The sequence below is a fragment of the Pseudophryne corroboree genome, chromosome 8 (assembly GCF_028390025.1).
Source record: "Pseudophryne corroboree isolate aPseCor3 chromosome 8, aPseCor3.hap2, whole genome shotgun sequence".
Taxonomy (NCBI): domain Eukaryota; kingdom Metazoa; phylum Chordata; class Amphibia; order Anura; family Myobatrachidae; genus Pseudophryne; species Pseudophryne corroboree.
Genome location: NC_086451.1, coordinates 383573465 through 383587463, shown reverse-complemented (window position 1 = coordinate 383587463; position 13999 = coordinate 383573465). Strand labels below are relative to the sequence as shown.

At 50.9% G+C, this 13999-nt stretch overlaps 1 protein-coding gene across 2 annotated transcripts in view; it reads left to right on the top strand.

The window, feature by feature from the left end:
* The window catches only part of SAE1 (SUMO1 activating enzyme subunit 1), a 108117-nt gene that overhangs the window by 73647 nt on the left and 20471 nt on the right, over positions 1-13999 (top strand). For both annotated transcript variants that reach the window (XM_063937643.1, XM_063937642.1), the window contains exon 7: positions 9906-10050. In XM_063937643.1, the coding sequence (XP_063793713.1) occupies positions 9906-10050 (145 nt within the window). The remainder of the gene's footprint in view (positions 1-9905; positions 10051-13999) is intronic.

Sequence of the window (13999 nt, the reverse complement as noted above, 5' to 3'; positions counted from 1 at the left end):
ATCTGTGGGAGTTCAAATTCAGAATGGAGTCTCTGAGAGCGGTGATCTCAAGTCTGGAGGAGGGGGAGTTTCTGGTATCCCTGGATATCAAGGATGCGTACCTCCACATTCCGATTTGGCCGCCATACCAGGCTTATCTCAGATTTGCACTGTTGGACTGTCACTATCGGTTCCAGGCGCTGCCATTCGGCCTCTCCACGGCACTGAGCGTGTTCACAAAGGTGATGGCAGAGATGATGGTTCTCCGCAGACAGGAGGTGAACATAATTCCATATCTGGACGCCTTGCTGATAAAGGCATCGTCCAGGGAGAAGTTGTTAGTCCATTGCTCTCACGGCTCATCTACTCAGGGAGCACGGTTGGATCCTGAACCTTCCGAAGTCACATTTGGAGCCGACAAGGAGATTGTCGTTCCTGAGAATGATCCTCGACACAGAGAGTGTTTCTACCGGAGGAGAAAGCATTGGTGATTCAAACAGTGGTCCGGGATGTCCTGAAGCCAACCCGGGTGTCTGTTAATCAGTGCATTCGCCTTCTGGGGAAGATGGTTGCCTCTTACGAGGCTGTACAGTGCGGAAGATTTCAGGCTCTATTATTCTAACTGGATCTCCTAGACAAGTGGTTGGGATCTCACCTACACATGCACCAGAGGATACGTCTGTCGCCAAAAGCAAGGATTTCACTCCTCTGGTGGCTGCAACTGCCTCACCTTCTGGAGGGCCACAGGTTCGGGGTTCAGAACTGGATCCTTCTGACCATGGATGCGAGTCTCAGAGGTTGAGGTGCAGTCGCCCAAGGGGAAACCTTCCAAGAGAGGTGGTCAAGTCGGGAATCCCTTCTTCCAATAAACATCCTGGAGCTAAGAGCCGTGTACAATGGTCTTCTACAAGCCGCACAACTTCTGCAAAATCACGTCATTCAAGTGCGGTCGGACAATGTAACGACGGTGGCCTACATAAACCGACAGGGCGGAACGAAGAACAGAGCTGCAATGTCAGAAGTAACAAGAATCCTCCTCTGGGCAGAAAGGCACTCGGCATTTTCAGCGATCTTCATTCCGGGAGTGCACTACTGGGAAGCGGACTTCCCCAGCAGGCACGATCTCCATCCAGGAGAATGGGGCCTCCATCTGGAGGTGTTCATGGAGGGGACCAGTCGTTGGGGCGTACCTCAAATAGACATGATGGCCTCACGTCTCAACAAGAAACTTCAGAGGTACTGCTCCAGGTCGAGAGACCCACAAGCAGTGGCGGTGGACGCCCTAGTAACTTCGTGGGTGTTCCAGTCTGTGTACGTGTTTCTTCCACTTCCACTCATTCCAAGAGTTCTAAAACTCATAATGAGTACAAAAGTTCAGGCAATCCTCATTGCTCCGGACTTGCCAAGGAGGGCTTGGTACGCGGATCTGCTGGATCTACTGCTGGAAAATCCAAAGCCTCTTCCTCTTCGTAAGGATCTTCTACAATAGGAGCCGTTTGCTTATCAAGACTTACCGCGGCTACGTTTGACGGCATGGAGGTTGAACGCCAGATATTAGCTCGGAAGGGTATTCCGAACACGGTTATTCCTACAGGCTAGGAAAGGAGTTACGTCTAAACATTACCATTGCATTTGGAAAAAGTATGTGTCTTGGTGTGAATCCAAGAAGATTCCTACGGTGGAGTTTCAACTGGGACGGTTTCTCCTCTTCCTGCAAGCAGGTGTGGATATGGGCCTGCGTTTGTGATCCGTAAAGGTTCAGATTTTGGCCTTATCCACTTCCTTCCAGAAACAGCTGCCGTCCCTCCCTGAGGTTCAGACTGTTTTGAAAGGGGTTTTGCACATCCAGCCTCCCTTTATGGCGCCTATGGCACCCTGGGATCTTAACGTGGTGTTGCAGTTCCTCCTGTCGGACTGGTTTGAACCTCTACAGGAGGTTGAGGTCAAGTTTCTCACATGGAAGGCTGTCACTTTGTTGGCCTTGGTTTCTGCTAGACATGTGTCTGAGTTGGGGGCTTTGTCTTGTAAAAGTCCCTACTTGATCTTCCATGAAGATAGAGCTGAGCTCCGGACACGTCAGCAGTTCCTTCTAAAGGTTGTGTCGGCTTTTCATATCAACCAACCTATTGTGGTGCCAGTCGCTACTGACTACTCAATTCCGTCAAAGTCCTTGGATGTTGTAAGGGCTCTGAAAATTTATGTGAAGAGGACTGCTCCTCACAGAAAATTGGACTCTGTTTGTCCTGTATGATCCCAAGAAACTTGGGTGTCCTGCTTCTAAGCAGACGATCTCTCGCTGGATCAGGTTCACTATCCAGCATGCGTATTCTATGGCAGGACTGCCGTGTCCAAACTCTGTTAAGGCCCACTCTACTCGTAAGGTGGGTTCTTCCTGGGCGGCTGCCCGGGGTGTCTCTGCTTTGAAGCTTTGCTGAGCGACTACTTGGTCTGGGTCGAACACGTTTGCAAAATTCTACAGGTTCGATACTTTGGCCTCTGAGGACCTTAAGTTTGGTCAATCAGTTCTGCAGGAGCCTCTGCGCTCTCCCTCCTGTTCTGGGAGCTTTGGTACATCCCCATGGTACTGATGTGGACCCCAGCATCCTCTAGGACGTAAGAGAAAATAGGATTTTAATTACCTACCGGTAAATCCTTTAATCGTAGTCCGTAGAGGATGCTGGGCGCCCGCCCAGTGCTTCGTTATCCTGCAGTGGTTACTTGATTCAGTACTACTTTGTTCTTAGTTAAGTACTGCGTTGTTACTGGGTTCAGTAATGTTATTCAGCTGTTGCTGAGTTTTGAAGCTAATTAGCTTGGTTTGCCTTGTTTGTGTGAGCTGGTGTGAATCTCGCCACTATCTGTGTAAAATCCTTCTCTCGAAGTTGTCAGTCTCCTCGGGCACAGTTTCTAGACTGAGTCTTGTACGAGGGGCATAGAGGGAGGAGCCAGCTCACACTATTAAACTCTTAAAGTGCCAGTGGCTCCTAGTGGACCCGTCTATACCCCATGGTACTAATGTGGACCCCAGCATCCTCTACGGACTACGAGAAATAATTTACCGGTAGGTAATTAAATCCTATTCTGTCATATGCTACATATGGATTTCCTGCCACCTAACGTTGCATACACACGGATAGATTTGACTAATGATGTGGGCGTTCCCAGACGATGGGAACAACCACTTGTTCAAATTGTTAGGGGTGTATGAACGATGACAATGACTATGGGCGCACCCGTGGGTCGCTAACGACATCCCCAGATCTTTTGAACGTGTAAGAAGATGTCGTTAATGATGCCGTGCTGCCGAATGCAGCATGGCCCCCGCTCATGCAATCAGATAGCCATCGCCCACAGACAGAGAAAACCCACCCCGAGCAAGTGTGTGAATGCATGTGTACGCCGTGTGGAAAATTTGCCAGAGAGCGGACATCTGCAAATCCGTTTGCAACTCATTCACCATCGAGTGATTTTTTTTCCAGTCTGCGCAGCCCAGGACTTACTCCTAAAGTGCCATACAAACGGGCTGATTGGGGCCGGAGCTGACGCCACACACCCTCCCTGAAAACGCTTGGGAACGCCTGTGTTTTTCCTGACACTCCCAGAAAATGGTCTGTTACCACCCACAAACGTCCACTTCCTGTCAGTCACCTTGCGTACACTTATCGTTCTAAATTTTCGGACCATTCTTTCGCAGTTTATCCTTGCGCGTGCGCATTGAGATCCATACAACAGCGAACAGGTCTGAATTAGGCCCATAGACCGCACGGATGCAGTGATGGCAGTGCACACAGTGGTGTTAGACAACAGGGGTGCAGTGATGGCAGTGCACGCAGTGGTTATAGACAGCAGTGATGGCAGTGCACGCAGTGGTTATATAAAGCAGTGCACGCAGTGTTTATAGACAGCAGTGATGGCAGTGCACACAGTGGTTATAGACAGCAGGGATGCAATGATGGCAGTGGACGCAGTGGTTATAGACCGCAGTGATGGCAGTGCACGCAGTGGTTATAGACAGCAGTGATGGCAGTGCACGCAGTGGTTATAGACAGCAGTGATGGCAGTGCACACAGTGGTTATATACAGCAGTGATGGCAGTGCCTGCGGTGGTTATAGACGGCAGTGCACGCAGTGATGACATTACATGCAGCAACCAGCATTAATGTATTTAAATGTTACTTTCTCTGACATCCTAGTGGATGCTGGGTACTCCGTAAGGACCATGGGGAATAGACGGGCTCCGCAGGAGACTGGGCACTCTTTAAAGAAAGATTAGGTACTACATCTGGTGTGCACTGGCTCCTCCCTCTATGCCCCTCCTCCAGACCTCAGTTAGAATCTGTGCCTGGCCTGAGCTGGATGCACTTAGTGGGCTCTCCTGAGTTCACTATAAAGAAAGTATTTGTTAGGTTTTTTATTTTCAGTGAGATCTGCTGGCAACAGACTCACTGCTACGAGGGACTTAGGGGAGAGAAGCAAACCTACCTGCTTGCAGCTAGCTTGTGCTTCTAAGGCTACTGGACACCATTAGCTCCAGAGGGATCGAACACAGGGCCCGACCTTGATCGTCCGTTCCCGGAGCCGCGCCGCCGTCCCCCTTGCAGAGCCAGAAGACGGAAGATTCCGGGAGAAAATCGGCAGCTGAAGACTCCGGTCTTCAATAAGGTAGCGCACAGCACTGCAGCTGTGCGCCATTGCTCCGACAGCACACCACACGCTCCGGTCACTGGTGGGTGCAGGGCGCTGGGGGGGGGGGGGGGGGGGGGCGGGCGGGCGCCCTGGGCTGCAAGTTGTATACCTTTTGGCACAAAAAGCACATAATACAGTGTATAACACTGTATATGTGCAAAAACCCCCGCCATTAACATTATAAAAAGCGGGAGAAGCCCGTCGCTGAAGGGGCAGGGCTATCTTCCTCAGCACAGCCAGCGCCATTTTCTCTTCACAGCTCAGCTGGAAGGACGCTCCCCAGGCTCTCCCCTGCAGTATACACTACAGATAAGAAACTAGTGATTTCTAAGCGGTTACTAATGGCGTACCCTTTCCCGCCAACGGATAGGTTACGCTGGGAGACATCCCCTAGGGTGGACAAGGCGCTCACACGCTTATCAAAAAAGGTGGCACTGCCGTCTCAGGATACGGCCGCCTTAAAGGAGCCTGCAGATAGAAAGCAGGAGGCTATCCTGAAGTCTGTGTATACACACTCAGGTACTATACTGAGACCTGCTATTGCTTCAGCATGGATGTGTAGTGCTGCAGCAGCATGGTCTGATTCCCTGTCAGATAACATTGATTCCCTTGACAGAGATACTATTTTGCTAACTATAGAGCATATTAAAGACGTAGTCTTATATATGAGAGATGCACAGAGGGACATTTGCCGGCTGGCATCTAGAATTAATGCAATGTCCATTTCTGCCAGGAGAGTATTATGGACTCGGCAGTGGACAGGTGATGCTGATTCTAAAAGGCACATGGAAGTTTTGCTTTATAAGGGTGAGGAATTGTTTGGGGACGGTCTCTCGGACCTCGTGTCCACAGCAACAGCTGGGAAGTCGACTTTTTTTACCTCTGGTCCCCTCACAGCCTAAGAAAGCACCGTATTATCAAGTACAGTCCTTTCGGCCTCAGAAAGGCAAGCGGGTCAGAGGCGCGTCCTTTCTGCCCAGAGGCAGGGGTAGAGGGGAAAAAGCTGCACCAGACAGCCAGTTCCCAGGAACAAATATCCTCCCCTGCTTCCACTAAGTCCACCGCATGACGCTGGGGCTCCACAGGTGGAGCCAGGTGTGGTGGGGGCCCGTCTCCGGAACTTCAGCGACCAGTGGGTTCGCTCACAGGTGGATCTCTGGGCTCTACAGGTATCTCAGGGATACAAGCTGGAGTTCGAGACGTCTCCCCCTCGCCGTTACCTCAAATCAGCCTTGCCTGCTACTCCCAAGGAAAGGGAGGTAGTACTGGCGGCAATTCACAAGCTGTACCTCCAGCAGGTGATAATCAAAGTTCCTCTCCTTCAACAGGGACGAGGTTACTATTCCACAATGTTTGTGATACCGAAACCAGACGGTTCGGTGAGACCCATTCTAAATTTGAAATCCTTGAACACTTATATAAGGAAGTTCAAGTTCAAAATAGAATCGCTCAGGGCGGTTATTGCAAGCCTGGAAGAGGGGGATATTATGGTGTCACTGGACATCATGGATGCTTACCTACATGTCTCCATTTACCCACCTCACCAGGAGTACCTCAAGGTTGTGGTACAGAACTGCCATTACCAATTCCAGACGTTGCCGTTTGGTCTGTCCACGGCACCGAGGGTGTGTTCCAAGGTAATGGCCAAAATGATGATACTCCTTCGAAAGACGGGAGTTATAATTATCCCGTACTTGGACGATCTCCTTATAAAGGCGAGGTCCAAGGAGCAGTCGTTGATCGGAGTAGCACTATCTCAGGAAGTGCTACAACAGCACGGCTGGATTCTGAATATCCCAAAGTCGCAGCGGGTTCCTACGACGCGTCTGCTGATATTGGGCATGTTTCTGGACACAGAACAGAAGAAGGTGTTTCTCCCGGAGGAGAAGGCCAAGGAGTTGTCATCTCTGGTCAGAGACCTCCTGAAACCAAAACAGGTGTCGGTGCATCATTGCACGCGAGTCCTGGAAAAGATGGTAGCTTCTTACGAAGCAATTCCCTTCGGCAGGTTCCATGCAAGGAACTTTCAGTGGGACCTGTTAGACAAGTGAGGATCGCATCTTCAGATGCATCGGCTGATCACCCTGTCCCCGAGGGCCAGGGTGTCTCTGCTGTGGTGGCTGCAGAGTGCTCATCTTCTCGAGGGCCGCAGATTCGGCATTCAGGACTGGGTCCTGGTGACCACGGATGCAAGCCTCCGAGGTTGGGGAGCAGTCACTCAGGGAAGAAACTTCCAAGGACAATGGTCGAGTCAGGAGACTTCCCTACACATAAATATTCTGGACCTAAGGGCCATTTACAATGCCCTAAGTCAAGCAGAACCCCTGCTTCAAAACCAGCCGGTGCTGATTCAGTCAGACAACATCACGGCTGTCGCCCATGTAAACCGACAAGGCGGCACAAGAAGCAGGATGGCGTTTGCAGTAGCCACAAGGATTCTCCGATGGGTGGAGTATCACGTGCTAACACTGTCAGCAGTGTTCATTCCGGGTGTGGAAAACTAGGAAGCAGACTTCCTCAGCAGGCACGACCTCCACCCGGGAGAGTGGGGACTTCATCCAGAAGTCTTCACGCAGATTGTGAACCGTTGGGAACGGCCACAGGTGGACATGATGGCGTCCCGCCTCAACAAAAAGTTAAAAAAGAATTGCGACAGGTCAAGAGACCCTCAGGCGATAGCTGTGGACGCACTAGTGACACCGTGGGTGTATCAGTCGGTTTATGTGTTCCCTCCTCTTCCTCTCATACCCAAGGTACTGAGGATAGTAAGTAAGAGAGGAGTAAGAACTATACTCGTAGTTCCGGATTGGCCAAGAAGAACTTGGTACTCAGAACTACAAGAAATGATCTCGGAGGACCCATGGCCTCTGTCTCTCAGACAGGACCTGTTACTGCAGGGGCCCTGTCTGTTCCAAGACTTACCGCGGCTGCGTTTGAAGGCTTGGCAGTTGAACGCCGGATCCTAACGGAAAAGGGCGTTCCAGATGAAGTGATTCCTACGCTGTTAAAGGCTAGGAAAGACGCTACCTGAAGTTCAGACGTTGTTAAGGGAGTGCCGTATATTCAGCCCCCTTTTGTGCCTCCAGTGGCACCTGGGGATCTCAACGTAGTGTTGGATTTCCTAAAATCACATTGTTTTGAGCCACTTCAGACCGTGGAGTTGAAGTATCTCACGTGGAAAGTGGTCATGTTTTTGGCTTCGGCTAGGCGTGTGTCAGAATTGGCGGCTTTGTCATGTAAAAGCCCCTATCTGATCTTCCATATGGACAGTGCAGAATTGAGGATTCGTCCCCAATTTCTCCCTAAGGTGGTATCAGCGTTTCATTTGAACCAACCTATTGTGGTGCCTGCGGCTACTCGGGACTTGGAGGATTCCAAGTTGCGGGACGTAGTCTGGGCCCTGAAAATCTATGTTTCCAGGACGGCTAGAGTCAGAAATACTGACTCGCTGTTTATCCTGCATGCACCCAACAAGCTGGGTGCTCCTGCTTCTAAGCAGACTATTGCTCGCTGGATCTGTAGCACGATTCAACTTGCACATTCTGCGGCTGGACTGCCGCATCCTAAATCAGTAAAAGCCCATTCCACGAGGAAGGGGGCTCTTCTTGGGCGGCTGCCCGAGGGGTCTCGGCTTTACAACTTTGCCGAGCTGCTACCTGGTCGGGGTCAAACACGTTTGCAAAATTCTACAAGTTTGATACCCTGGCTGAGGAGGACCTTGAGTTTGCTCATTCGGTGCTGCAGAGTCATCCACACTCTCCCGCCCGTTTGGGAGCTTTGGTATAATCCCCATGGTCCTTACGGAGTACCCAGCATCCACTAGGACGTCAGAGAAAATAAGAATTTACTCACCGGTAATTCTATTTCTCGTAGTCCGTAGTGGATGCTGGGAGCCCGTCCCAAGTGCGGACTTCTGCAATACTTGTATATAGTTAAATGAGGCTCAGCTATTGTTCATACTGTTAACTGGGTATACTTATCACAAGTTGTACGGTGTGATTGGTGTGGCTGGTATGAGTCTTACCCTGGATTCCAAATCCTTTCCTAGTAATGTCAGCTCTTCCGGGCACAGTTTCCCTAACTGAGGTCTGGAGGAGGGGCATAGAGGGAGGGAGCCAGTGCACACCAGATGTAGTACCTAATCTTTCTTTAAAGAGTGCCCAGTCTCTGCGGAGACGGTCTATTCCCCATGGTCCTTACGGAGTACCCAGCATCCACTACGGACTACGAGAAATAGAATTACCGGTGAGTAAATTCTTATTTTTACTTTACAAATGTTTGTGGCCAGCTTTTAAAATGAATGAGTACTGCATTGCCAAATACTTTCCAAGTATGATTCTGCAGTGAATAAAACGCAGTGGTGGGGGTGAGGTTAGGGTGCAGGGACGAGAAGGTTATGGTTAGATACCGGGAAGGGGGGTTTAGGGTTAGGTACTTGGAAGGGGATGTTAGGGTTAGCCACCAAGTGGGGAAGGGAGGGTTAGGCACCCACAAGGTAGGGTTAAGGTACTTTTGGAGGGGCTGTCTGGATTCTGACCGCCCGCATTCCGTCCATCGTGATACCATACTGAATCTATTTGTAGATCTGGTACATTAACCAGCGAAATGTCCTACCTCTGACTATCTGTTATTACCCAGTCTTGCTTTTTTTTTCTTTTTTTTTACTGTTCTTTCGAAGTGTTTTTTTTTATCTTATCAGTTTCCATTTGTAAAGCACAATGGAGTTTGCTGTGCAATATAAGAAACTGTTCATAAATAATGTAGGGCTTAGTATGAAATCTCTGTGTATCATCAGCATTTGTGTTGCCAGTTTCCCTGTGGCCAGCAGGGGGCAGTGCAGGAGAGAGGAATAGAAACGCAAGCTGCTTTATTCACCTTTATGTTCCTCTGAACTGTATTTATTGTGTATTTCCTTATCTGTCAGTCTGTCATCACCCTGGTTATATCTGCAGTAGAAAATGGGTGATCTTTCCTAGCCGTAGTTTTATGTTTACCGTCTGGTATATGCTGAAAACAATCACCAGTTCCAAGCACAACATACAGCTCTTGTAGTGGGACGCGTTCTGTTTCTGATCCGTCTAATTCCAGTAACAATGTGGTCTTGTGTCCCTTTATCACTGAGGTCACCCTTTCCCCGTGGGGATGTGTCTGCGCTTCTAGTGCTCACCCGCCCTGACATCTGTATATGCTGGTAACCTGCCTACAGCCTAATGATTTCACCCTCCCTGTCTCCCCCCCAGTGATAATGAAGTTCCGCACTGACAAGGGAAGAGACCCTCAGCCTAACACTTTCCAGGAGGACTGTGATCTGTTGCTGCAGATCCGCAATGACCTGCTGGACTCTCTGGGAGTGAACCCTGATATGCTGGCAGAAGACTTTGCAAGGTAAACACTGACGTTACACGTATGCATGCAAACTAAAGCATATCTGAAACAGGTTCGGTTTGTTTCTATGGGGTCTATTCATGAAGCCGTAAAACGAGTGGAGAAGTGAGCCACAGGAGAAGTTGCCCATGGCAACCAATCAGTGTTGAAGTAACATTTGTCAAGTGACTTCTATAAAATGACTCGTAGCAGCTGATTGGTTGCCATGGGCAACTTCTCCACTGGATCACTTCTCCACACTTTTCACTGCTTCATGAATAGACCCCTAAATGAGATTGTCCTCCGGCCCTGTCCGTTGCTGTGGGCCTGATTCGGATATGGACGCCAGTGGCTTTGCAGTTGCAATTCAGTACGGAACGGCTGCGCGATAATGTACTAACATGGCAGCCGCCATGTTTTGTACGGAGACGCACACCGGTGGCAACTGAAATCCGCAGCTTGTATACGAAGACTCAACCGTTGGACGCACGTCGTCTATATTTAGCCTTTCCGAGTGACCCTGTGCACGCGCAGCATAACAGAAGGACGCCAGAAACAATGTAACTATGTACAGGATTGCAGTCGTACTCCCACAGACTGTTCTTGTTTGTCGTTCACTTTGCGAAACAGTCCTCACTGCAACTGCCGCAAGACCACCACGGCACAGTGCGCCTTCTCACACATGCGCAGTGCCAACATAGCTCCGCAGCGTACAACATGGATGTTGCGCCCACCTCTGAATCGGGAGCTCTGCTGGAAGTGAAGGACACAAATGACGCCGCAGGAAGCCCAGGTCTGCTGTGGATTCTGGATAGCACGCACTACCATGGTCTGATCTAGATGAGCTATTTTATTTATTTTACTTTGCGTGCTTCTAAGTCGCACTGCGCATATGTCCCAATTACGTTCGTACAGAGTTGCAGAAGCGATTTCAGACACACACATACAGAAGTGTATGTATAATGTATTGAGGTGACGATGAGCTGCCTTGCTGACTGCACAGAGACGGTCCGAATTATGAAAGTGTCGCTGAAAGTGGTTGCCGACAGATGCTCACTGCTCCCCAGGCTATACCCAGATGGAGATACTGCCCCTACCATAGTGCTGGTGCACGTTTCCATGATGCTCCAATAACGTGTCTAAAGACGCACCAACTAGTGTTTCAGCGTTGATGGAGGCTGGCAGTGGGCCCCTCAGTCCTTGCACATACAGCTGCCTGGATGTACACCAGGGAAGAGCAGTGTAGTGGCAGTAGCATACAGTCACAGATATACCACTGATGGAGGCTGGCAGTGGGCCCCTCAGTCCTTGCACATACAGCTGCCTGGATGTACACCAGGGAAGAGCAGTGTAGTGGCAGTAGCATACAGTCACAGATATACCACTGATGGAGGCTGGCAGTGGGCCCCTCAGTCCTTGCACATACAGCTGCCTGGATGTACACCAGGGAAGAGCAGTGTAGTGGCAGTAGCATACAGTCACAGATATACCACTGATGGAGGCTGGCAGTGTGCCCCTCAGTCCTTGCACATACAGCTGCCTGGATGTACACCAGAGAAGGGCAGTGTAGTGGCAGTAGCATACAGTCACAGATATACCACTGATGGAGGCTGGCAGTGGGCCCCTCAGTCCATGCACATACAGCTGCCTGGATGTACACAAGGGGAAGGGCAGTGTCGTGGCAGTAGCATACAGTCACAGATATACCACTGATGGAGGCTGGCAGTGGGCCCCTCAGTCCATGCACATACAGCTGCCTGGATGTACACCAGGGAAGAGCAGTGTAGTGGCAGTAGCATACAGTCACAGATATACCACTGATGGAGGCTGGCAGTGGGCCCCTCAGTCCTTGCACATACAGCTGCCTGGATGTACACCAGGGAAGAGCAGTGTAGTGGCAGTAGCATACAGTCACAGATATACCACTGATGGAGGCTGGCAGTGGGCCCCTCAGTCCTTGCACATACAGCTGCCTGGATGTACACCAGGGAAGAGCAGTGTAGTGGCAGTAGCATACAGTCACAGATATACCACTGATGGAGGCTGGCAGTGTGCCCCTCAGTCCTTGCACATACAGCTGCCTGGATGTACACCAGAGAAGGGCAGTGTAGTGGCAGTAGCATACAGTCACAGATATACCACTGATGGAGGCTGGCAGTGGGCCCCTCAGTCCATGCACATACAGCTGCCTGGATGTACACAAGGGGAAGGGCAGTGTCGTGGCAGTAGCATACAGTCACAGATATACCACTGATGGAGGCTGGCAGTGGGCCCCTCAGTCCATGCACATACAGCTGCCTGGATGTACACCAGGGAAGAGCAGTGTAGTGGCAGTAGCATACAGTCACAGATATACCACTGATGGAGGCTGGCAGTGGGCCCCTCAGTCCTTGCACATACAGCTGCCTGGATGTACACCAGGGAAGAGCAGTGTAGTGGCAGTAGCATACAGTCACAGATATACCACTGATGGAGGCTGGCAGTGGGCCCCTCAGTCCTTGCACATACAGCTGCCTGGATGTACACCAGAGAAGGGCAGTGTAGTGGCAGTAGCATACAGTCACAGATATACCACTGATGGAGGCTGGCAGTGGGCCCCTCAGTCCATGCACATACAGCTGCCTGGATGTACACAAGGGGAAGGGCAGTGTCGTGGCAGTAGCATACAGTCACAGATATACCACTGATGGAGGCTGGCAGTGGGCCCCTCAGTCCATGCACATACAGCTGCCTGGATGTACACCAGGGAAGGGCAGTGTAGTGGCAGTAGCATACAGTCACAGATATACCACTGATGGAGGCTGGCAGTGGGCCCCTCAGTCCATGCACATACAGCTGCCTGGATGTACACCAGGGAAGAGCAGTGTAGTGGCAGTAACATACAGTCACAGATATACCACTGATGGAGGCTGGCAGTGGGCCCCTCAGTCCTTGCACATACAGCTGCCTGGATGTACACAAGGGGAAGGGGCAGTGTAGTAGCAGAAGCATACAGTCACAGATATACCACTGATGGAGGCTGGCAGTGGGCCCCTCAGTCCATGCACATACAGCTGCCTGGATGTACACCAGGGAAGGGCAGTGTAGTGGCATTAGCATACAGTCACAGATATACCACTGATGGAGGCTGGCAGTGGGCACCTCAGTCTATGCACATACAGCTGCCTGGATGTACACCAGGGAAGGGCAGTAGCATACAGTCACAGATATACCACTGATGGAGGCTGGCAGTGGGCCCCTCAGTCCATGCACATACAGCTGCCTGGATGTACACCAGGGGAAGGGCAGTGTAGTGGCAGTAGCATACAGTCACAGATATACCACTGATGGAGGCTGGCAGTGGGCCCCTCAGTCCATGCACATACAGCTGCCTGGATGTACACCAGGGAAGAGCAGTGTAGTGGCAGTAGCATACAGTCACAGATATACCACTGATGGAGGCTGGCAGTGGGCCCCTCAGTCCATGCACATACAGCTGCCTGGATGTACACCAGGGAAGAGCAGTGTAGTGGCAGTAGCATACAGTCACAGATATACCACTGATGGAGGCTGGCAGTGGGCCCCTCAGTCCATGCACATACAGCTGCCTGGATGTACACAAGGGGAAGGGCAGTGTAGTGGCAGTAGCATAGAGTCACAGATATACCACTGATGGAGGCTGGCAGTGGGCCCCTGAGTCCTTGCACATACAGCTGCCTGGATGTACACCAGGGAAGAGCAGTGTAGTGGCAGTAGCATACTGTCACAGATATACCACTGATGGAGGCTGGCAGTGGGCCCCTCAGTCCATGCACAAACAGCTGCCTGAATGTACACCAGGGGAAGGGCAGTGTAGTGGCAGTAGCATACAGTCACAGATATACCACTGATGGAGGCTGGCAGTGAACCCCTCAGTCCATGCACATACAGCTGCCTGGATGTACACCAGGGGAAGGGCAGTGTAGTGGCAGTAGCATACAGTCACAGATAT